At 39.6% G+C, this 26,025-nt stretch overlaps 3 protein-coding genes across 3 annotated transcripts in view; all 3 read right to left on the bottom strand.

Annotated features, from left to right (window-relative positions):
• LOC115397319 (protocadherin alpha-C2-like) overlaps nt 1–26,025 on the bottom strand; it is a 422,283-nt gene that overhangs the window by 345,168 nt on the left and 51,090 nt on the right. The window lies entirely within an intron of this gene.
• LOC115403743 (protocadherin alpha-8-like) lies at nt 18,319–21,427 on the bottom strand. Its single transcript, XM_030112746.1, has 2 exons — nt 19,049–21,427; nt 18,319–18,324 (listed from the first exon to the last, which is right to left on the bottom strand). The coding sequence occupies exons 1-2, from the start codon at nt 21,425–21,427 to the stop codon at nt 18,319–18,321; spliced, it is 2,385 nt and encodes a 794-aa protein (XP_029968606.1).
• Nucleotides 23,431–25,812, bottom strand: LOC115397726 (protocadherin alpha-13-like). Its single transcript, XM_030104173.1, has one exon. The coding sequence runs from the start codon at nt 25,804–25,806 to the stop codon at nt 23,431–23,433; it is 2,376 nt and encodes a 791-aa protein (XP_029960033.1). The 5' UTR covers nt 25,807–25,812.

Genomic DNA, 26,025 nt, shown 5'->3' with positions numbered 1-26,025 from the left:
GTATGTCACAATGGTGTTGCTGTACAGTTGCTCTGTGTGTGTGTGTGTGTGTGTGTGTGTGTGCGTGCACGTGTGTGTGCGCGCGTGTGTGTGTGGATGGGGGAAGGGTGCGATCTGAACATGCTCCAAGGCGAGTCCTCCCCCCGTTTTCCTCTCTCCTCCTGAACAGCTCTGTTGTCTCCATGGCAACGCCATCTTGGGCAAAGACATGGATGCATATGTGTATACACACACACACACACACACACACACACACACACACACACACACACACAAATTCCAAACTTACCTATTAGGTTAGATGACAGAAGAGGATCAGGCAGTACATGGAAGAGAAAAAAGAAAATAATACATTAGGTCGAAATTATATTGGGCCTCAATTTTAGTCGAGCACATTAGCGCACATTTGTGACCGCCCACACACACACAAACCCACATACTCATATGCATGTGCATGCATGTTTATGCACACACACAAAGAAATGCAGTGCAACTGTGAGTTTTATTGTGACAATGTACAAATCCGTAGTACTGTATTACCCACTCCCTGATTTTCTTTCTGCTATCGCTCAATTTTATGTTTCTTTCAAGTGACGAAACGATTCCCAGCACAACCAGTATAAAACACAAACCATATATTTCTAAGTAACAGTCCAAACAGACTGTCAGGAGTTGTATCTGTGCTGCTCATACATTGGTAATGTAGCACTGCAGCAGCATATTCCCACTGACAGCACTTCAGCTGCAGTGCCTTGCTTCTCTTTCCACCCCCACAAACCCTCAGAGAGCCTGACCTTTGCATTCAGTCATGCCCAACCTGCTGTATCCTCTGGACCAGGGATCTGGAGCACTCCCACCCCCCACCTCCCACTTCCTGTCCCTGCAGCTTGCACACATTACATCTTAGTGCATGCGACTCGCCACTGATGTGATTGTGCAGTTTTTTTTGTGGAGAAGAGCTCCTCACAACACAAGGGGGCAACCTACTCCTTGTGCATGTTTCCTTTGAGGCTCATGTTTTACTAGTGTGGCATTCCTATTATTTAGATGTGCCTATTTTTATGTTTTCTTCATGTGCAAGGCCTATTATTTATCTTATTTAAGTTTGATGCGTAGCTGTGCTGGTCCAGTGATTAATCAGCAGTGTCACTGAAACTGACCCGAAATGCAGCTGAACACAAACTTTTTGCATTCTCTTATAATTTAGCACGTCAAATGGTGCAGATGGACTTGAAAACCTGAATGATATCATTGAAGAATACCAAGAAAATACAACTGCAACCAGGATACGTCAGGGGAAAAAAAACCTCTGCTTCAGGTGATCTGCCACCCACTTACCTTATGTAATCTTATAAGTGACAATATATCACAAATACAGCAATATTATAGAAATATATATACATATATATGAAGAAAGACAGACATTCAAAGACATCCATAGAGATTAATCACTCATCTCCCTGTTCTAATCCAACTGCCACTTATTAATTTACTTCCAAATCTGTGCTCGCCTCCACTGGTTTCTGGAGTAAGTAGGACAGGGGCGGATCCGGGGAAACATGAGCCGGAAGAAGATGAAAACCAGGACAGCAATATGGAGTGTGCCCAAACACACACATGCATACACACCCCTGAGAGGCATACAGCAACACTGTGGAACACAGTGTTCACTCATTTGGAAAGTAATGCCACAGTGCCCAAAAATCATATAATTAGTTACTCTACTGTAAAGCAACACAGCTGTCTGATATGACATTAGGGCAACGCAGTTATTCTCCATGCACAGTATTCATAAACCAGTGAGCATACAGTGCAGTTTTTTTTTTTTCTGGAGTGCTATTTGTGGTTTCACCGAATAACACATCTCAATATATTTATAGTTTACAGCTTTGTGGTTCATGCTCCTGCCTCAGCCCTTGATTCCAAGAAGTATTTACTTGTGAAAAATGACACAAAGGCGAACAGAGGGCTTAAATGAAACAGTTGATCAAGGTGATGATTCCTGTGTGAAATATGAACGGCAGATAATCAGAGTCTGGGTGATTTGAATGATGTAAGAGTTACAAAAAGAGAACAATGCAGTCTGTACATAAAATTCATTCAAATGACCCTGAGCTCATGGAAAAAAACAAAACAAAACAATATACAAAACATGATGTGGACTCAGCAATCCACCTCATAGCTTGTGAAAGCAAACACCCTGTCTGGTTTGCTTCACAGCACCCGACCAGTCTTCCAAACTGTCAATAAGCTTTGGTAAAAGCAAAGGTAGCACATTATTCTGATTGGTCAGCTAGAATCAGTGAAACTCTGGTGGACCCCCCTGATTGGCTGAATGCTGTGCCTAGCGACAAAGGCAGCATCTGATAGATCTCTCCTTTCACAGGGAGCACCCGCAATTGATTCACTCACTCCCCTCCCGTATCCATGGTGACGCAAATGCAGCCCCCATTGATACCCCTCCCTACATCCCCCATCCACCACACCCTTCTTTATCAGCACTCTTGTGTAACTCCCAAGGGCAGATATGTTATTTTTACCTAAATACAGCCGCACAAATACATATACAGGATTATGTCTGAACAACAAGCACATGGTTTGTATTGGTTTAAGCATTTAATTTAAAAGAGAACACTCACAGCTCCCAGTGCACTCTGCCCCTCTCATTTTGTCTTTCTGTTTCCTGCTCACATGCTAAAATACCCTGAACTAAACAATTTTTCGGTGGGATTAGAAATAAATCTAGCATTATAGGCAGACATGGATAACCTAGATTTGTCAATCAGAGTTCACTGGGGAATAGAGCATGTACAATGTGTAGCTTAAATCAGAGTGGAAAGTGGGACAGGACCTGCTATCAGTGGATCAATAATAACACAGAAACTCAATAATGAAACAGGTCAATACACTACCAGATACATTGTAGTAACATGTTAAATAACTGAATGTGTTGACACACAGACACACATAAGGAGTGTCAAGTGAGTCCATTTTTTGCCACAAGGAGGAGCCTTTCTACCCTTTCCTTTGTTCTCCATTGCAGGTCCACATGCACAGATCTACACCAAGCTGATGTCAGAGCCAGGCAAAGCTCTAAAGCTTTTTATCAGATTAGCAGACTCACACACACTTCAAAAATTATATCAGTGACATAGATACACTCCCCGTTGTGGTGTCTGCTCGACGTTTTCTTTGCTTGCGGAAATTAAAATGTCCCCAGTCCCTGATGGGAAAAGAGATGCAGATGCTCTGCATCTAATACCTGCAGATTCTTATGGCCAGTAAGACAGCGCCAGCAACAAGCAAACATTAGAGGTGATACAAAATATCATGTGTAAAGCGTCTGTACATGCTGGATGCTACGGACAAGCACAAAAACAGCTTATGTAAAGCATAGTTTATTCACATTCAGGTGTCTCCTTTATATATATCCCATTACCCATGCATTTTTAATTGAGATTATAGAAGCAGTATTGTGCAACATTTATCTTTACGTTATCATTAGTCATGCAGTGTGAGATCCGTAGCAGTGGTGGCTTTGAAACACACTGCAGGTGCAGGTCTGCTATGCCAGGGCATGGCCTATTTCTTTAAAAAAAAAAGAAAAAAGAAAAAAGAATGAATTATAGAGGAGCACACTGGCCTGCCTGAGAATCTGACATTAGAAAAGGGCTGAAGAGATTTTGTGAGGCTGCTCCACTTTCCACAGAAACTGAAGGCAGCTATTTATAAACTGATGACTTGCCTACCATTCGTTCGGGCTGGGACTCGGACGCTGCTGTTCCCTGAGAGTGGCAAACACCATCTTTCACTCTCATCATCATCAAAACTTAAACATGTACATGAAAGCACAGAAACTTCTTCAGCCGCGATGAGGATAAAAAAGGACTGAAGCACTTGATGAGTATGCATTTTAGTTTGTAGTGTGTGCTTGTGCATGTCAGGGGTGTTTTAACTGGAGAAATAAGTCAAGTATATAAATGAATTTACTTCATTTACACTTTATGTAAAAAAAAACTCATTTTCAGCAATGCACCATTTTGTATAAAATCGAAACCTATTAGTTATAATACTTTTTGATCTTGTAATCACTTTCAGAGACATATTACTTCATGCTTTCTCTTTTTTCTTTTGTTTGCATTGCAGTAAAAATGCATTGTAGTATTCAAGAGGAATTTCTGACAACTTTTTTTTTTTTTTTACAATTCAACAGAGCAACAGACAACATGTCACTACAGATGATTTAGCACCCCTGTCACAACTGGCTTATATGCACACACACACACACACACACACACACACACACACACACACACACACACACACACACACACACACACACACACACACACACAAACACACACACAGACAACTGGAAATGCTGACAGAAGTCTCAGAAAGGAGAGTGCCTGGACAGGAGTTCACCGTTTAAAGAACCTTATACGGACCAGTAATAATACTCTGACATTAAATATTTGACATATTAAATACCTCAAAGCTGTACTTTACAGATCAAATAAACAACTTTCCACACATACATTTTGACACACTTTTTTTTTTCTTTTTGCACATTCCTGTGTCCTTTGTTAGAGGAGAACAGTGAGTAAGGACTAAGGACCCCCTGAAGATGGGCTTAGGGAACAATTACACTCAAAATTCGTTATAGAGACCCATTTACAGTGGTGTGTAAACAAGCAGACCAATCTCTGTGTTATTTTTTTTTCTTCATGTTTTCTAACAACTTTGTTTATGCACAACTTTGCTCCTTTTATTCACATTAAGCAGGTTCCCACTTCATTATCTGTAATGTGATGCATAGATTATCTTGCCTTGCATCTACTGTGGATTTGTTTTCGGGTGCATGAAAGATTTAGTCACTACCTCACATCTGATTTAATCTCAGCGATCTAATCACATCAAACAACACACCAAAGTATCCAATTACTGTCGTGAAGCTGCTGCTGGGGAGAACATGCATACTCCACAAAAAAAGGCCCTTGCCAGTATTTGAAAACAGGACCTTCTTGCTGTGAGGCAAGAGCACTATTCACTGCGCCACCATGGAGCCTTTTGAACACCTTTCACCACTAATTATGAAAGCTCAGATCAGTTCTAACTTGTCTGAAAGTCCAGTAAATATACTGTGGAATTCTAATTCATTTTGCTGATAAATAGTAATAAATCATTATATTGAAGATTTGCTCCAGCCACAATGGGATGATGCAGCCTTTTATACACCCTAGCTTATACCATGTCACTGTGATTACATTTTAACATTTTATTTCTGAAGTGTATTGTAAAGCTAAAAAAAAAGAAAAAAAAAAGTGCTTAAACCGTTATTTAACGTTTGGTTAAAAGATGCTTTGTGATCAAGAGGTGCTGTTTCTAGTTTCTTTCTCAATCTTCATAAATTTTCCTAATTTTTTTTCTCTCTCTCTTTCATCTTTCCTCTTATTCCAATCTCTCAAATGTAAAATGACAAGTTCTATGTAATGGCTGTTACTTGTTTCCTCTATCCAGCAGTTTTGGATTATGTTAATTTTGTTTTTCAATGTAATGCTCACATGTCTGAATTGGTACACACTGTGTAGGAATCTAGGATTGGCCCTGTAGGGTGGGTTGAGAGGGTGGGGGTGGGGGGTGGGGGGTGGGAGGGTTAAAAGGCTGATCTAGTATCCTTTTGGGTTAACTTTGTACTTGTCCTTTTCATCAGTTCCTTGGTTGTTACATGGAAAATAAAGATATTGCTGAAAAAAAGAAAGAAAAAATGCTTTGTGATCTATAAATGATCATGAACACCCTTAACAGCATGTTTTGTTTCCCTCTTCCAACACACCTGATTCAAATGATCTGCTCGTCATCAGGCTCTGCAGAAGCCTGATAATGACGTTAATCTGAATTAGTTGTGTTGCAAGAGGGAAACATAGAAATCATGTTGGACATGGGGGCCTGCAGTACCAGGATTGGGAAATACTGCTGCAACTGGTGTTATGTGTTATATCATGCAACAGTAGAATTTACAGTGAATCATCAGCAGGAGAGAAACAATAGCCAGGGTGTGGTAATGCTAATCTTTTTCTCTGTGTTCACCCTGACGAAGGATAGTGCTTCACATACTGTATTTTGATGAAATGAGCATAGATGATATCGTGAGAAGGTTGTGGCCGTGTTTTTCATGTTATCCTCATATGTGGCTGGATTTCTCGAGGTACTCTCATTTCCTTTCGTAGTCCAAGACAACTGAGATAAATAAAGTCTATTCTACAAGGTTAATTGGTCCTGAATCGTTCATAGGTATGAATGTGAGTGTTTGACTCTCTTTCTTTCTGTTTGCCCTGTGACTGACTGTCGAGGGTTTCCCCTGCTTTCACCCATGTGGCTCCAGATTGGCTCCAGTGTTTATAAAATTTTTGGAAGAAATGAAAGTACTCAGATGCACTCAATACACACTGATTCAGACCATGTAACTCAGCACTGAAAGGCCCACAAGTCCAGCATGAACTCAAACTCAGACAAGACTGCTAACCACAATACCACTATGAGCCCAAAAAAAAAAAAAATAAAAAACAAAACATAGGCCATGGTATCACATTTATTCTATTACACCTCATGAGTCCTAAAGAAAGTCTCTATTTATCTGCTTGGGTATGGGCCATAGTATATAAACATCCGCAAAGAAAGGAACAGATTTAAGTCACACTCATCTTCTTCAAACTATTTTTTTTCAAAATCCATACAATACATTAGATTCTGTCTGTGAAGTAGCAATCACTGGAATTCAGTCAACAACAGACAACTGAAATAGTTGCCATAAATTCATACTATGAGAAACACGCATGCACGCTTGCACAGAGTGACTGAATAACCCTAATTTTTTTGTTTGTTAGTTTCAGGCCCAAGGCTGTAAAAAGGCAGACAAGAGCAGTCTGCACTTGATGTCTGGAGTCTCCTGCTGCTGCTGTGTAGTTGAGAGAAAGGTGCTCTAGTAGACATACAGTACATCCACTCACTGGTCAAGGTTTGGACAGGCAAATATACCCCAAATGTGTTTAGAAACTGGCTTTTATTATACCAATACCAATTAAACAATTATTGAAATACAAAAAAACAAGATAAGAGTAAAAAGAATTGAAAATGTGTCGTTCATTGCATCAGCTTGCAGTTGCAAGAAAGCAACAGGAGGGGGCACAAGGAAGAGAAACGACAAAGAAATCAGGATGTGTATGAGGGATGGAGAGAGAAAATGAGAAGAGATTCTTTGCGTCAGGACGACAATAAAGAGATATGCAGACAAAGATTGCAGACATGAACTAGTAAACGACGAAGAACCAGTGGATAGTGGGGATGAGAGAATGCTATGAAAAGTAGTGTATGGAGATATGGAGAACAAAGGCAGGGGAAAGAAGGAGGAGGCGGGCAGTCAGTGGGAGGAGAGAGTGGGCTATGAGTCAGGCTTATGGCGTTACCACACATCATCCACACACATGTCTCATTGTTTTATTCATGCACTGCACCCACTTAGAGAAGAAGGCAGAACACGGACACCGATTTAACAATTATAACCTGTGTAAACAAACACCTGCCCAACCAGAGTGCAGTCCACATCACATAATCTACAGTAAACTCCAGCCAGCACCGTGTTAAAATATGACAAGAATTAATCCCAAACACTGACGTCCCTGTTTTGTTTTTTTTTTTTTCCCCTGACAGATGGGTTATCTAAAAATAAATACAGCAGACCAACTTCACAAAATGAAAAGCTACATGTGGGATGGGATGAGTCACCCTCTGTACTGAGCAGCTCACTGGTTCACACTCATAGAGATGACCAGAGGGAGTCAAATGACATCCAGTATATTTCCAAAACAAAAATTATACAAGCAGCAGAGACTTTTCACACGTTCATGTGTAATCTCTCCTACAGGAAGCTTACTCTCTGAATCTGCAAAAACCACACGGAAGTCATGTGATCACAGTCGATATTAGCCCAGTGACTGTGTGCATTCTCCAGAGACCACAGATCAATACATTATCGCTGTAAATGCACGGATAGTTTGTTTGGTGAGTCACTTTGGCTTCAAGATACAAAAAGGAGGTGTTTGAAATAAAATGTGCTATTATTGACTTCAGATTTGAGTCAGGTTTAGTTTTACCTATAATGTGAAAAGCAAAATGACATTTGATGCACAGCTTCAGTTTGTTTGAGTTTAAAGAGAAGTTTTGCACACATTATATTAAACTAATAAACCATCAAGCCAAAAAAAACATTTTCTGGAATCGCAAATCAACAAATATCCTTACAGTATTTATTTATTCACTTCACACCTTAGTTATTAGCTGCATACGTGATATATGTTAAAAAGATGCAAAATGTCATCAGGAAAAGTATTTCCCTCACAGAAAATATCCTCCATTGGTTTAGAGTGAAATTGTGTCCCTCCCGGATTGTGAAGCACCTTAAATGACAATTACACACAGTGTTTTAGTACAATAGATTATGTTGCTCAATTTATGTGGTTGTGGAATACCCCAAGCAAGGCTGAAGAGTGAACAGTTACTCAAGAGGGCACAAGACAAGTCAGTCGCAGCTGCAGGGTTCCTCCTCCCCCAGGCTTTCTGAGTGTTACCCACAGCCAACATTTGATGCTGTCCAAATGTAGCCTCAAATGCAAAATACAGCATTAATCAGTCAAGTATGATGTCAAGTATATCACATCTGTGGCCAGATACTCCTTTTACAAGAACATTTACCCCACAGTGAGCAGTGCAAAGACACTGCTGTAAGAGGGGAATCCTCTTATGAAGGCTGCATTACATTTGTAAAGGAGTAACTCTTCTTTCCTCACTCATTCATGTGTTCTTCAACTTGCAGTTCTTAAATCAAGATTTCTGGACACTTCACTTTATTGTGTTGATGTTTTCAAATGGAAAAATGAAGGAAGATTCCTACACCATCTTTAATGGTTTTAATCGTTCACTGTCTCTCATGTAGCCTGGCAATGACCCGACAGTCAGTTCAGTCCTCCAGGCAGCAATGCGATTACCTAAGCACGGCAGCAGATGTTGTGGCTGTATGAGCACTGACGCCAGACAAGAGCAGTGCAGACCTGCATCTGTTCTGATCTGTGTTGATTCAGAAAAAAAAAAAAAAAAAAGGAAAAACAAAGCTATACCACAGTGCTGACTGTGCTTAAAAAAGTGACCAAGTACTGGTTATCACATCAGACTGGTATTCTTAGGCCTGCGTGCTGTTCTTCATTGGTATTGGGGAATTTTTATTTACGTAAAATATGGTATACACAAAAAAATATTGCAGAATTATACAAGGGAACATGCCATAACAACGCTGTACCTGGAGCTAAGCTTTTATCATCTAGCAGCAATTTAAAATGGCACAAACATAATGTGTGCAAATAATGTTATTTAAAATAGTTTTGATAATCCTCAAACATAAAGACCCAGTTAACACCCCCAGAGAAAGACTTCCCCTTAATTCAGCTGCAGTGGAGTGATGCTAGAACAGACACGATCTGACCTATAGGACTCCTCCCTCTAGTACTGAGTCAGTGGACTGAAATCTAATGAAACTGAAGGCTTATATAAGTTAGTGGTGGTCTTCTCTCCACAGGGTGAAACATAGTCACACAATAGGTCAGGCATGGGTGAAGAAGGAAAATGTGTATTTTTTTTGTATTTTAACACCACAGCGGGGCAGATATGCCATATTCATTTGTCTGATATACTTGCACGTCTCTTTATCAACTCCAAAGAAGCAGGTTTGACCCAAATACTGAATAGGAATGAGGAGCTCAGGCCAATTCCCATCAAAGCCACACATGGCTCTCAACCAGTCTCGTCATGTTCTAGGACAAATGACGACAGTGAAAGGAGCTGTGCCAAGGAGCCTTGCTCTGCAGTGTTGAATGCAGCCTGCTATTACAAGCGTAGGATTCTAATCAAAGTGCTTGTAAACACCAAAACAAACAAAATCTGAAGTGCAGACACTTGAAGCTGACCGCTGACAGTCTCTGAACTTATGAAGAGAAATGAAAACGTTTCTTGAAATATGTTTGACATGATAATATTTCCTCTTTTTTGCACAAACCTTAAACGTAAAGAATAAATAACAGAAACATGGAAAATTGACAAAATAAAACACTGAAATCAAATGTGTGTTTTTGTGCCTCTTTGTATTGAAAGTGCATCAAATCCTGGACACGAGTGAATACAAGTGCTGCTGCTGCTGCTGCTGCTGCTACCGTGCAGCGGTGGACACTCCGACACAGCATGCTGAGATACACACATTATTGGGTGTTGGGGAGGGGAGACGTGAAACTGATGCGCTGGTCACTGCAGCGCCTGGCTGCACTTGCCTCCCTGATGCTGGAGTTCACGTATGATTAGCAGCATCATTACTGCTTGCGCTAACCGTGTTCTTTGTTATTGTTATTATTTAGCCACAATGTCAATTTCGGATATTATGGGTAATAATAGCGTGAAAATTTACTCTTTTTCTGTTAGCCTCAGTCTGTGAAACACAAGAGTGCTTGCTAATGTGACAGTCTGATAGTAGCAAACACAAATGTGGAATATTTAATATCTGAAATAACAGAAGTTAAAGAGAAGGGACAATTATTCTTATTAAGTCTCATATGATGCAAAGAAAGCTTGACTGTCCAATTCATTCCTGCAGGTTTGAAGTAGAGCACCACAAAGGGATGGACAGATAGCTTATTGAACAAATACACTGCAGGACTGCCTGTGCTTGCTGACAATCATAAAAGCTACATCCTGATAGGCCAGAACACCACATCTCTGGTACAGAGAGAAAGTGTTCAAGCACTCTGCACATAGAGAGAGTGCACACAGCATTTGCACAGTATTTTTTTTTTTTTTTTGCATTGTAAATATGTTAGAAAATACTAAAAACAGCAACACTATGTTTAGCTGTGTCAGGATCATGAACTGCGTGTGTGTGCGTGTGCGTGCGTGTGTGTGTGCACGCGCGCTCATGCTCCTTCTGAACAGAGTTATTGTGAGTCTCATAGGGCCAATTCTTTTTAGCTAGCCTATCACATCTGTATTTATGGTTGTCCTGTTAACACTGTGTTCAAATCAAATTAGATCAGATTTCATTTATATAGCACTTTTCATACATAGCACAAAGTACAAAGTGCTTTACAAGTTGAAACACTTACTTGCAGTAGCCTACTTAAATTTTTTAAAAAAAATTGCTTTGCACCTAAATGGTTTATGTTCTTCTTTGTTGAAAAAGCTCAATTAGTTTACATAACAGAAACAGAAAGACCTAAACTCATCATTTCATTGGATCCCTGGAGTGCACGACCTCTCCGTTAACAAAATTTCAGGCCATAGTTTGTTTATTAACCCCATTTTATCACTTCACATGTTTATTTCATGTAAAGCATGAAATACTGTTAATTGTGCATTTTCATGACAGCTAAAAAGTTAATAATTTTTTGATTCAGTTTCTGTATTGAAATACAGCAAATTGACCCCTTGACACCTAAACAGCCCTTTCTAACACCTCCCAGACAGCGTGCATTTTATGGGCCCTACACGGGAAAAAATAGTCATAGTCAGCACTTGAAATGTATTAACTTCATCCGCGTAGCCAAATCAGCTTATTTACTGATGTGAAAACAACTTTTTGTCAGCTGTCACTGAAAAGAAAAGAAACTGATCCCAAGTAACAGGAACAAATACACTCTGAAACAATCCTTCATTCAAGTCGGTGAGTTAAACACAATAACAACAAACTAAGGGAAGAAAGCGAACTTCAGACTGAGAAAAATGCCATCCTTAGAGTTCCACTGTAATACAATCCTGTTGTGCTGTTACAGAGTTAATTGGTAGGATCAGAGCAATCAAATGAGAGACAGTAATATTACTCTAGTTGTGTAGTGCTTTTTCGGGCAACTTACTCAGTATTATAGTGACATCACCATCTCAACATCATATATCACTATTGAGCAGATCAACAGTTAAATTATTGAAGCTTTGTAGCGCTGCAATATGTAATAACACCGCATTATGTAATACTGTCATAAATTTTCACTTCATTATGTAATAACTTGCCGCATTTTGTAATAAAATTCTTGAACGCAATATGTAATAAAGTTTGCCACATTTTGTAATAAATTGTTACATATTGCACCAGTTATTACAAAATATGGGTGTTAAAAATATTTTTGAAGAAAATGTAATAATTTGGCGCGTTATGTAATTAACCACCAAAATTGATGTCTCAATTTGAAAAAAAAACATGATAACGTCAGAGCAACATTGATTTTAAGCGTTCTAGCATGACTCATAACTAAGAATTACTTTTACAAACCAGTAAGATGTTTCATTAGTCAACACTTATTTAAACATGAGTGTTCATTGTAATCATAGAGAATGTGTTTGAAAGTTCAGACACAAAAACTGCATGAAATGCATGTTACAGACAGAAACATTATCAGTGCACTGAACTGTCAGAAGACACACACATCTGGATTATGTTATGCATATATACGTGATAGAAAGCAGACAAAAGACAAAAACTAATATGGAATAGAAAAAACTTTGCTCCAGTTCCATTTGCTAATGCAACATGGAGGTCCTTTTCTGTAGTGGTTACAGGGTGTCAGAAAAATTACCACAGGGTTAACTGGCTTGTGGCGGCCAAGCGTTCATAGCGACGTCGCTTTTTGATCCTTCGATGTCAGCTCTTCCTATCATTCACCAAGCGTTGGATTGTTCACCCACTAAAAGGGAACACGAGCTGGGATTAGACTGTCGTGAGACAGGTTAGTTTTACCCTGCTGATGATGTGTTGTTGCAATAGTAATTCTGCTCACTAAAAACAGTCGAAACAATCTTTAAAATAAAAATGAGATATTTCTAATCTGTAAAATTCAAAAAATTAAAACAATTAAAATAAAAAAGAGGGCTATCCGCAATTGCCTATTAACAAAAAGATTTGCAATATATCCAATATCCAAGACATTTATTTAAGACTTGGAAAAAAAAGCAATTCCTCTAGTAGCAACCGTAGAAATACTTTTTCCTCCAACATAAAGTTCTCTTAAAACCACCACCACTTAGTAAGATTAAAGATGATCAGTCAGAAAATGATTGAACTAGACACAACAGATACAAAGTGTTCAAGGTTAAATGGGATGTGTGCCACATTTGGAAGTTCCTCCTATCATTCTTTCCTTTATTCATTCACTCTTTACATCATATCTCTCCTTCCTTCCTTCCTTCCTTCCTTCCTTCCTTCCTTCCTTCCTTCCCGCCCCTACTGTTTTCCAAAAAATGTCCTTGATTTTGAAATGTCCACAGGTTGTGTGCCTCAGCAAGACCCGGGCCCTCATCCACTTGCTATTTTTTTTCCAAATAGCTCCCTTAATCTGCAGAGAGACCACTCCCATGTCCATTTGACTTATACAGCCTCATGATTACACTGTCACTGTCATGTTCCAACTGAAGGCTTTCAGCTAAAGATTCCCTGATGTAGATTTGAGGAAGAAATCATGATGCAAGGTCTTGAAAAAGTTTAGAAACCCTGTTGAATACACCGAGCATTGACATGTCAGCGTGTAGTGTTAACTGAATAACATATGACAGCAAATCTGTCGGCAGGTTGGTCATGTCACAATTTCCATCATCATATAAAAGGACATCATCATGGGATATATCCAGAGCATTCTGATGGTGTTTATCCAGGCCATAGTCATCGGGTTTATCCAGCATATGGATAAACTATGTATGACAATGTACAGTATGTGCTTAATTTTCTCTAAATAATCTGTAATAAAGTAGCAGATAAACAGTCTGTAGTGCCAGAAAAGTGCCAGAAAAGGTAATTTCAGAAACTTTCCAAAACCAGTCTTGCATCTGCTAATTTAGTTTATCGTTGTTAATCAGATCATGATTATTACCTTAAAAGTTTGACCATTCAATGCACCGATAATGTTTGTGTCTAACAGGCATTTTGTGCAGTTTTTGTCTCTGAGCTATCAGACACATTCTCTATAATTATAATAAACAGTTATAGTTGAATAAGTTTTGACTATTGAAACATAGTTTGTAAAAGTAATTCTAAGTTATGAGTCATGCTAGAATGCTTAAAATCAATGTTGTTCTGATGTTATCATGTTTTTTTTTTTTTTTTTTCAAATTGAGACATGAATTTTGGTGGTTTATTACATAATGCACCAAATTATTACATTTTCTTCAAAAACGTTTTTTAACACCCGCATTTTGTAATAACCGGTGTAATATGTAGCAATTTATTACAAAATGCGGCAAACTTTATTACATATTGCGTTCAATAATTTTATCACAAAATGCGGCAAGTTATTACATAATGCAGCTCTACAAGCCTTTTCATCTGCATTTACCTGCAACAGGTTTCTTGTTTTATACTCGAAAATCACAGTTTAAAAACTAATTGCCATATTTTTGCACACGCCATCTTTTCGAGAATATGCTTTCACTGTACATTGTGTTGAGGGGTTTTAGAGAAGAGTGCTGTGTAAACATCTGTACCTCTACTTTAAATTGAGTACAATCTAATGTAAAGTGCACATTTTCAGGACTCTTTTGCACCTATGATTATTCATATGAAACAAAATATTCCATTTACACCATTTATGCACATTTGGATGATTAAACTATTTTCAGTCATGATGTTTAAGCTTCTCTAAATAATTCAACATAATCGAAAAGAAGTTTTAAACTGCAATAAAGTTGCCTGGCCTTGACTCACATTCAGTATTCTCATTTAAATCATGACCCACTGAGCATGACTAACCTAATACTTAGGATTCTTGGTTTTTGGTAACGGAGCAGACAAAAGCACAATTTAGTATCTGATCTATGCACCTGATGAAACAAAGAGGTAAAGTTAAGATTTGAAGAATCAAATGCGACACGCATGGCAAACAGTATGTTGTCCCTCACAGAAGGAAACGGTAACAGACACAAAGAAAGAGCAAGATGTGATATGGGACAAACAAGCAAACCTGAATTTTTGTTTTAGAAAATAGAAAGCATAGAGAAGCAGAGGAGTTTTTGAGGTGCAGTCACCAGATTTATAACACATATGCTCTCAACAGGGACATCCGAAGGAGAAATCCTAAATAAAAACACATAGTTATATTTGAACAATTTTCACTTGAAGCTGAAAATTACACTTTTTGGGCATCAAGTGTTGTTGGTATGATTGACTTATAGCAGATGCATCCATCCAACCTTAACTCTTTAGCATAATGTCTCTTAGTAAAGGTGATCAGAAGCACGTGAGCATGTGTGACATGCTGTTCTACGTGTGCGTGAGAGCACAGTGAGCACAAGTCAGCATGCACAAAGCGATAACACAAAGACAATTGCTGCTTTGGCCATACAGTGCTGTGCCCGTAAATTAGATTAACATCACTGCTGCTGACCTCAATGTCAGTGGCGCCATTCACAAACAAAGCTGGAGCTTCGAGAGTGAATGTGCCCTACTGACACACAACAGTACATTCAGCATCCGCAGTCACAACCCTACAGGCATGAGGCACAGCGCCATACAGCTGGAGAGCATGTGGCAGAACGAGAGAGAGAGGAGGGATAAAGACTGCGGATCGAAAAATCAGAAAAACGACTGGGAGACAGGGAAGGGCGATGTATGAAGGAGGAAACGAAGGGCAAGTGCATTACAGCAGGAAAAAGAGGCCAAGAGGAAGATGGGGGAGGGAAAAAAAAAAGCAAGTGATTTCAGTGTGGCGGGAAAGCGGGGAAATGAAGAGGGAGGAGGCAGACAGAAGCTGCAAAAACAGAGCAAGAACATACAGAGCACTGCATGAAGCAACTCCCCTACAAATAAGAGTGCAAATAAAATTGTTGTTTTTTTTTAACAACTGAGAAAAAAATTGTAAAATTACAAAAGATGTCTATAAAGGGTAATGTAATTGGATTTATTTTTTTTCGGTTATGCTGCAGGTGTACATGCTGTAAAACATCAGAAGAAGGTGGAAAAAAAAAATATAATGTTTTTTGGGAAGCACAGCATGTGCTGTATGTGGACAAGCACCCAAATACAACAAAGGCGCCCCCTCAAACTGCTGAAATGAGAACACAGCCACTGTTGTAACTGGATTTCATACCTCTCCCCTCGTAGCACTGAATACAGTTTAAGGAGGAAAACACTATCACCTGCTTAACAAAGATAACATAAACAGACACACAGAGGCGAAAACTGTGAATAATTGTCAGTGTAGACATTCAGTATGCAAACACAATTGCACAGATATGATGAGCCAGCCAAGCAAACAGACAAAGCCACTGGAGCAAGCAGCCACACCCCTGCTAAAGAGAGCAGAATGAACATGTGCCATGCTGTACTCTACAATCTTGTTTTACTGCAATCAAAATATAGCTCAACCAGTCAGAAATGGTAGTATGCTTCAGATTGCTGCACTGGTGATACAGCTTAATGCAATGTGTTGATCCATCAGAGGATCACTGCATTTCCTTGCTACAGTTCATTCACTCCTCTTCCCATCTGTTTCCTCTCTCTTTGCAAGCTTAGAGAATACGGCTTCATAGAAATAAAAAAAATCTTTAAAAATGTGAAAAATACATGTCATAATTTCATCCCGCATGATCCACATCATCCTGCACTTACTACTTTTAATGGGATGCACTCGTAATTTAATCACATCTTTTCTGGGCATCTGCTGTCCAGGCACAGCTTACAGCACTGCTGTTGCACTGCAGCACACATGATGCCACATACACTTTCAATCAGCAAACACACACACACACACACACACACACACACACACACACACACACACACACACACACACACACACACACACACAGGCGTACATTAAATATTCACACACAAGCACACTGGGAGGCAGTTGTCATTACTGATGTAGAGCTAAATAAAACTGGACTGAGAACTGTTGGGAAAATGTGTGATGCCTCTTCATGAAGTCAAGCCTCACTGTGGATGTGAAAGGATCTTTTACCTTCCTGCATTTGTATTTTTCTTTTTTTTAAATTTCATTGGGCCAAAATACACCACCAGCCTTCAGCAGACATGTTCAGTGATTATTTTGATGCGTGCTTTCTGCTGGTACTTTTCTAGTTAGGTTGTATTGGGTTGACCTAGTTATGTGAAGAAAAGATTATCTCCATTCTATAAAATATCTAATTAAAGGCTCAGCTTTTCCCGCCTTCACCGTTGCTTCGATGTTTGGACCATCTGCTGCTTCGTTTACAATGACATTTTCATTGACATAATCCGTGTGTTCCCGGCAAAAAAAAGCCCATTTTCATTAAATATTGTGAGATGCCTGTGGATGAGCCATACAGAAGCCACTTCCCCTCCCCCTCTTCTGCTGCTCTGTTTGCCCCCCCCTCCCTCTCTCATTCATCCTCTACTGCTGCTGTTGCTAAGACTCCTGAGCGCTTGCTAGTCTGTGAAAACCAGTACACTCCAAGAGGTGGATCTCCTGATGTGTTGCCATGGGCAACACACAGTATTTGACACAGAATCTACCCAGAAGTCTCCCATGCAGACCTGTACACATTCGATAAAGTATGACCTATTTCTCTAGCAAATCCAAATGGATTGCCGTGAATCGACTATGTGCTTCACATACATAAAGTGTTCTCTCTCTTTTGTGCCGATACAAATAATATACATTTCTTCAAAAACTACAAGGATATGTATTTTTTAATGCTTCATAAACAAACTGAGATAGCCGAGACATCTCAACCAAACCTGACCGGCTGCACATTGTGATTCACTGCACGCCTGCCTCAGGCTTTCTCTGCATCATTCTCTGTCTTAGCTCCAGCCATCCATGGCCGGTTGAATCACCTCGACCACATCACCAAGTAAGGACCTCAAGTAACTTCTCTAGCTGGTCAGTCACGCTCCTTATACACATCGAACAAACCTCAGGGGGAAAAAAAAAAAATTGTGGAAAACACATACAGGGCTTTGAATAAAAAAAAGCAGTAACTGAGATAAAATGGTACAAAAAACCCATTTAAATAACAAAACATCAGTTAAAAATAAAACTAATTAAAATAATTGAGATCTTTTTTAATTAGTCACAATCCATTTTGGATGGGAAGTGAAATGTCATCAAAACTTTAAAGAGTCCAGCTGCCTTCATGAAGAAGTCACACATAACATGACAGAGGTGACTGACAATCTTAACAGATGCGTGCTACAAAAAGAACCACTGTAGTAACTCAAGCAATAGGACCTTTAATGCTCCAAGTGTAGCCAACAAATCAGCCTTATTGCTTTAAGGACAAGGTAACATATTGGTCACTGAAAAAGCCACACTTTGTTAAACAATAAATTCTACATAAATCATCTGTCAGTGAAAGATAAGGATCAGGGAGGACATGAAAGACGAAAAAAAAACAAACATAATAAGCTAGGTAAAAAGCAAAACACACGCACAAAGAAAATGCACATTCCACAAAAAAAAAAAAAAAAAAAAGCCTGGCAAACTCAGCACTTCACAGAGGACAGTTAAATTAGAGTTCTCACACTGCATCATAGTGTAACCTTGTCTTCAGGTATGACTCTGGAAAAAAGGTGACTTTCTCTTATTACATGCAAACTCCAGACAGAAAGGCCCAGCCGCTGCTGAACCCATGACCTCTACTCTGTATGCCCTAACCACTGCTCCAATGTTTGCATCATTTTATCATGTGTTAATATGATTTTGTTTTGTTTTGTTTTTTAATTTTTTTGCATTCTTACCTCATCAGAGTTTTATCATTGTGTAACTGAACAACAGTTAATAACAGTGTGATTTGTTAATCAAGAAGCGAACTGCAACCTGTAAGCCTACAACAACTTAATGCAGACTGCAGAAACTGAGTTTAGATATTTTTAAATTGCTATTCATCTGAGTAACTTGGAATAAATTATCTAATTTAGTGTTTTATTTACTCTTGTGTTAAAATATCTATCTTGTAATAACTTAACTATCGCTTGAATGCATATGGAAACTACTCTTGAATAAAGTCTTACCTCTTCAGAAGCACGCCTCCTGTCAGGTAGCACTAAAGTATTTGCATGGCTGCCGGGGACAATGGTAGATCCAATACTCATTCTGGGTCCAACCAACATGTATCGCTTATCTCCAGATCTGTACTGAATGCTGTGACACAGTGTTCCATCATAATTAGTCTCTTGTAAATATTTAGATGTATAGTCTGTGGATTTGGAGCACTGTGTTGTAATCAGCACAATTATACTGATGAGAAAAAGTGCTGAGACGGATCCTAAAGTGATCATCAGATAAAAAGTCACGTTGTTATCATCATCTTTTGTTGCACTTTTGACATCAGAAGCTGCAAAGGCCTCTTTGGGCTCCACAAGTTTGACAGTCACAGTTGCTGTTGCTGAAAGTGAAACATTTCCGTTGTCTTTGACCATTATGACCAGTTTATGTTCAGCCTCGTCTGTCTCTGTGAAAGAGCGAAGCGTCCTGATCTGTCCTGTGTAGCGGTCCAAACCAAAGAGACTGTGGTCAGTGACTTCCTGCAGTGAGAACAACAGCCAGCCGTTATATCCTATATCAGCGTCATAGGCTCTGACTTTAGTCACCAGGTGTCCTGCGTTGACATTGCGGGGAATTTCCTCCACACCTTCAGCAGAGCCGTTGGAGCTGAGTGGATACAGGATGACTGGAGCGTTGTCGTTCTGATCCAGAATGAACACATTGACTGTCACGTTGTTGCTGAGTGATGGAGTTCCAGAATCTGTGGCTACAACTTGAAATTGGAAAGTTTTCAGGGTTTCAAAGTCAAAACTTTTCAGTGCCACAACTTCTCCACTTTCAGAGTTTATGTTTAAAAATGATGTCAGCTTTTTGTGTTCAGTAGCACTCCTCACTATGTTATAAGATATGAGAGCATTACTGCCCTCATCACAGTCATGTGCACTCACAGAGTATAACGGAGCTCCTGCAACATTGTTCTCTGTGACATAAAATGTATATGGATTTGCTGAAAACTCTGGACTGTTGTCATTCACATCTGATACTGTCACAGTTATTGTCTTTTCAGATGACAAAGGATGTTCACCAGCATCTTTTGCAAATATTTTCACATCATATTTGGACTGATGCTCTCTGTCCAGCATGGATTTTGTGACTATAGAATACATATTTTCCTGTAAAGAGGGAGTTAGTGTGAAAGGTACATTTTCGTTAATAGAACAAATCACCTTTCCATTCACACCTGAATCATTGTCATTTACACTTATTAATGCTACTGTTCTCCCAGGTTTTGAGTCTTCAGGAACTGCACTTGAAAAAGATGTCACTTCTATCTCTGGTGCATTGTCATTCAGATCCACAATACTTATTTTGACACTTTTTTCTGTTGAAAGGGGCACTGGTCCTTTATCAGAAGCTTTAATAACAATTTCATATTTGTCTTTAGCTTCAAAATCTAGGAGTCCTTTAACAATAATTTCACCAGTGCTGGCATCAACCTCAAAAAGGTTCCTCAATTTGTTATTTACATTATTTCCAAATGAATAAACCACCTCCCCATTTAAACCATCATCCAAATCTGTGGCATTTACTTTTACAACAGTTGTGCCAATAGGTGAATTTTCATTAACAACTGCAGTGTATGACTCTTTGGAAAAAACTGGCATATTGTCATTAACATCCAAAACATTAACGATGATTCCCAATGTTCCCGATCGAGCAGGTTTTCCTCCATCGACTGCTGTCAACAGCAACCTGTGACTTCCTGCAGCTTCTTTGTCCAGCGGTTTGTGCAAATACAACACAGGGATTTTGCCATCCTCTCCTCCATCTTTAACCTCCAGCCGAAAATGATCATTTTGACTGAGCTTATACTGTTGAATAGAAAACATGTCGCTGTCCGGGTCGCGGGCGCCCTGCAGCTGAAATCTCGCGCCTGGTAAAGTGGATTCTGAAATCTCCAAATACGTCTCATTGGCAGAGAAAGTGGGAGCGTGATCGTTAACGTCCAAAACTTCAACTCCAACATAGTGCACCTCCAGCGGGTTCTCCAGGACAGTCTTTATGTTAATAATGCAGGCAGTGATGCGTTCGCACACCTCTTCTCGGTCTATTTTTCGGTTCAAGAGTAAGATGCCATTCTGACTGAGTTGGAACAGGGGCGCACCTGATCCCGATGCACCTGATCCCGATACTATGCGGAATCCTCGAGCGATCAAAGCACTGAGATCCAGCCCTAAATCTTTAGCCACATTACCAACCACAGCGCCCACCGCCAGCTCCTCTGGAATAGAGTATCGCAGTTGTGCCGAAGTAAAATCCAATGTTAGTCCCAGAGAAACAATAAAAATCAGGCGCTCCAGCCATACTGCGCGTCCTCGTCGTGCCATGGTGATATTAAAACGAAACAAAGAGATCGGGATAGCTAGGCATTAAAAATAATGTCTACACGGGATTACACGTACAGGACGCTTTCTGTAAATGATATTAAGAAACAGTCTTGGTGGAGCGGTACCATCATGCAGCCATCGCCCGAATGCACAATGATGTCGCGAAAACGCACCACACGAGCAACCAGGAGTCGCTCATTGCAACCAGCAGTGACACCGTGTGAGCAGACAATGCATAGACATTTCCAGTATTTGAGTTTTCAGAAATATTTTTTTGGGGACTTCATTGCCCGTCCTTGGGGCAAATTTCTGAGGGCAGAAGAGAAAGTAAGTTGAAAATATACTGAACTTCACAACAAGTTGGATAACCCCGACCCTAATCCACACAATAAATAGTTATATTTTCACGTTCGAGCCACCAGTGGAGCAAGCGCTGTTTCATTGGTTTCTATATGGAATAATAAAAAAACAAACAAAACAAAAAACAAACAAACATGGGGTTGGTGCTTTCAGTGACTGCATAAATAAATAAATAAATAAATAAATAAATAAATAAATAAATTGAATCTTTGTTGTACAGACACCAGCCGGGCCACCGCACAAATAAACACACCACATTGCTGCCATCTTTGGAAGATTCTTCTTCAGCACCACGAACAGCGACTCTGGAGACCTTCCCTAAATTTTGTAAATGCTTGCATGATATATAACAGTTCTGAATGGGCGCTTACAAAAGACAAAGAATAACAGTAAAGTGAAAAAAAATAATAATAAAAAAAGACAGAGAGAGAGAAAGAAAAGAAAAAAAGCCGCGTGATACCATACACATTTCCAATTTCAAACACCATACACTGTCATTATTCTGCAATGATCTGTTGTCAGTCGTCACTCCATGCGTAAGATACATGAAATAATCCTGAAGTTGAACGAGTCAGAAAAAAAACACAAAACGAAAAATCAATGAAATGCACAATCCGGTTTATTATTATTATTATTATTATTATTATTATTATTATTATTATTATTATTATTATTGTTATTAGAAGACGAAGAAGAAGAAGAAGAAAAAGAAGAAGAAGAAGAGTAAAGTAATGGAACTAAAGATCTGTCTACTACAAGAAAGTCAACTCACCAACAGAAACTGTTAAAAAGGACTGGTATCAGTTCATTACCATACAATTTAGCAGAACCTGGCGCTCCACAAACAAATGAGTACTCCAGCCCTTACTTCAAATGTGCTTTGCACCTGTATCTTCGGTATTTCCTCACCTGGATAATAGGGTAGAGCCGACACAGAAAACTCAGGAAGACCAACACAGACCGAACATAGGCAGTGGACTGAGAATAAGATAAATACCAAAAAAAAAAAAATCCCAATTTTCGAACGATTATGGCTGTCTGTGACAATTTGTTCACCATGATATTGAGATTCTTAAACAGGTAAATAAATAAATAAATAAAAAGTAGAGATGTGATGTGTTTCTAAATCCATTGATGACAGATGCCTATTTTCCTCTCTTCAATGCATCTCTTTATATCTTTACAGATATTAGTCCTGTTTCCAAATTAATCCACCAAACTTTTTCTATGGAGTTTCTGATGAAATTGATCATAGTTGCTTGCATCTCTTCTTAAAGTTAAGGGGATTTTATTATTTTTCATCAGAACGTACCAACTTTAAACTTAAAAGGTCTTTACATTAGTACCAATTTGTGATTTGATTTCACAGAGCAACCAACCAAAAGGGAGCCAACCACAGGAATACAGCCAATAACGCACGCACGCACGCACGCACGCACGCACACACACACACACACACACACACACACTCACTCACTCACTCACTCACTCACTCACTCACTCACTCACTCACTCACTCACTCACTCACTCACTCTCTCTCACTCAGTCACTAAAACTTATGACTCAGGAATGCAATGTGCTCCTCAACATTCCATTATAGAAAACCTGGAGTGATGTCTCATTGTATTTGACCTTGTGATATTTAACTGATATATCTTACCTCTTCAGAAGCACGTCTCCTGTCAGGTAACACTAGAGTATTTGCATGGCTGCCAGGAACTATAGTAGATCCAATACTCATTCTGGGTCCAACCAACATGTATCGTTTATCTCCAGATCTGTACTGGATGCTGTGACACAGTGTTCCATCATAATTAGTCTCTTGTAGATATTTAGATGTGTAGTCAGTGGATTTGGAGCACTGCATTGCAATCAGCATGATGATGCTGACCAGAAAAAGTACAGACACAGCTCCCAGAGTTATCATCAGGTAAAATGTAACATTGTCCTCCTCCTCCACTTTTGCTGCACTTTTCACATCAGAAGCTGCAAAGGCCTCTTTGGGCTCCACAAGTTTGACAATCACAGTGGCTGTTGCTGACAGTGAAACATTTCCATTGTCTTTGACCAGTATGACCAGTTTATGTTCAGCCTCGTCTGTCTCTGTGAATGAACGAAGTGTCCTGATCTGTCCTGTGTAGCGGTCCAAACCAAAGAGACTGTGGTCAGTAACTTCCTGCAGTGAGAACAACAGCCAGCCGTTATATCCTATATCAGCGTCATAGGCTCTGACTTTAGTCACCAGGTGTCCTGCGTTGACGTTGCGGGGAATCTCCTCCACACCTTCAGCAGAGCCGTTGGAGCTGAGTGGATAGAGTATGACTGGAGCGTTGTCGTTCTGATCCAGAATGAACACGTTGACTGTCACGTTGTTGCTGAGTGGCGGAGTTCCAGAATCTGTGGCCACAACTTGGAACTGGAAAGTTTTCAGGGTTTCAAAGTCGAAACTTTTCAGTGCCACAATTTCTCCATTTTCAGAGTTTATGTTTAAAAATGTAGTCACTTTTTTTTCTTCGCCTCCATCTCTGGCAATCAAGTAAGATATTTGAGCATTGTCATTCTCATCATGATCTAAAGCTGTCACTGAAAACACAGAAGCTCCTGGATTGTTACCTTCTGTGACATAGAAGGTGTATGGACTCAGTGAAAACTCTGGACTGTTGTCATTCACGTCTGACACTATAACATTAATCGTTTTTTCAGATGACAGTGAAGGTTGACCTGCATCTTTTGCAACAACTGTTATTTTATAGTTTGGTAGTTTTTCTCGGTCCAGAGGCAATTTGGTGACGAGGGAATACATTTTTTCTTGTGACGTTGGTGATAAAATAAATGGAACGTCCTCATTTAAACTGCAAATAACTTGTCCATTCGGCCCAGAGTCTAAGTCGCTAACACTGATAAGAGCCACTGTAGTTCCAGGTCTGGAATCTTCTGGTATTGAGCTGGAAAATGAAGTAACTTCAATCTCAGGTGCATTATCATTTACATCAATTATCTTAATGATCACATTTTTTTGAGTTGTTAGTGGAGCAAGGCCTTTATCTGATGCTTGAATTTCAATTTCATATTTATCCTTCTCTTCAAAGTCTATGAGGCTTTTTACACTTATTTCACCTGTAAAGGGGGTTATTTCAAAAAGTTTGAAAAATTTACGATTTACACTGTTGCTAAAAGAATAGACAACCTCTCCATTGGGTCCATCATCTAAATCAGTTGCATTCACCTGTATTACTGTTGTACCTATAGGTGTATTTTCATCAAGCGTCACAGAGTACACATCTTTCGAGAAGACAGGAGCATTATCGTTTATATCCAGAACGTTTACCAGAATATTTATGTTGCCAGATTTCTGAGGTTTGCCTCCATCCACTGCAGTCAACACTAATTTGTGTTGTTGCAAAATTTCTCTGTCTAAAGGTTTTTGAACAATCAACACAGGTATTTTACCATCCTCTCCCGAATCTTTAACTTCTATCCTAAAATGCTCATTTGCACTAAGTTTATACTGATGAACAGAGTAAGGACCACTGTCTGGATCACGTGCAGGTTGCAGCGGAATACGAGCTCCGGGCAACACGGACTCGGAAATCTCCAATGTTGCTTCTTTCTCTGGAAAGGACGGGGAATGGTCATTTATGTCTCGCACCTCCACGCCGACATAATGGATCTCCAGAGGGTTTTCCAGCACGGTTTTCAGGTTGATAGTACAAGTGGTTGTTCTCTCGCATATCTCTTCCCTGTCAATCTTTCGGTTCACGTACAATATCCCATCGTTTGTATTCACGTAAAACAGAGGATCGGCAGCACTCGTAACGATCCGATACTTCCTGTCTTCCAGGGAGATTTTATCCAATCCCAGATCTTTTGCTATGTTTCCAACCACAGTCCCCTCGTTAACTTCCTCGGGAATTGAATATCTCAACTGCGCCGCGGCTGCGCTCCACAACAGCACCGCAAACACGCACCCCACTGTGCGTCTCACTGTCCACGTTGGCTTGCGCCTTCTTTGTTCCATGTCCAAAACAAAAATACTCAAATTCCCCATCGGATTGACAACGGCGTCAAGACGATTATATCACAGTACACCTGTAAGTGTGCGTGGGTCTTCGTTTCCTCCCAACTTTTACACGTCCTTGTTAAAAATCAGAGAGCTGCAGGCAGCCGCTAAACGATCCGTCCATTTTTCACTGAGAGCGCAATAAAGAGGAGGGACCAAACAGCAATGACGACCCAG

The sequence above is a fragment of the Salarias fasciatus genome, chromosome 2, assembly GCF_902148845.1.
Source record: "Salarias fasciatus chromosome 2, fSalaFa1.1, whole genome shotgun sequence".
In the NCBI taxonomy this organism is placed as follows: domain Eukaryota; kingdom Metazoa; phylum Chordata; class Actinopteri; order Blenniiformes; family Blenniidae; genus Salarias; species Salarias fasciatus.
The sequence above is the reverse complement of the archived record's forward strand: the minus strand, read 5'-3'. Positions and strand labels throughout refer to the sequence as shown.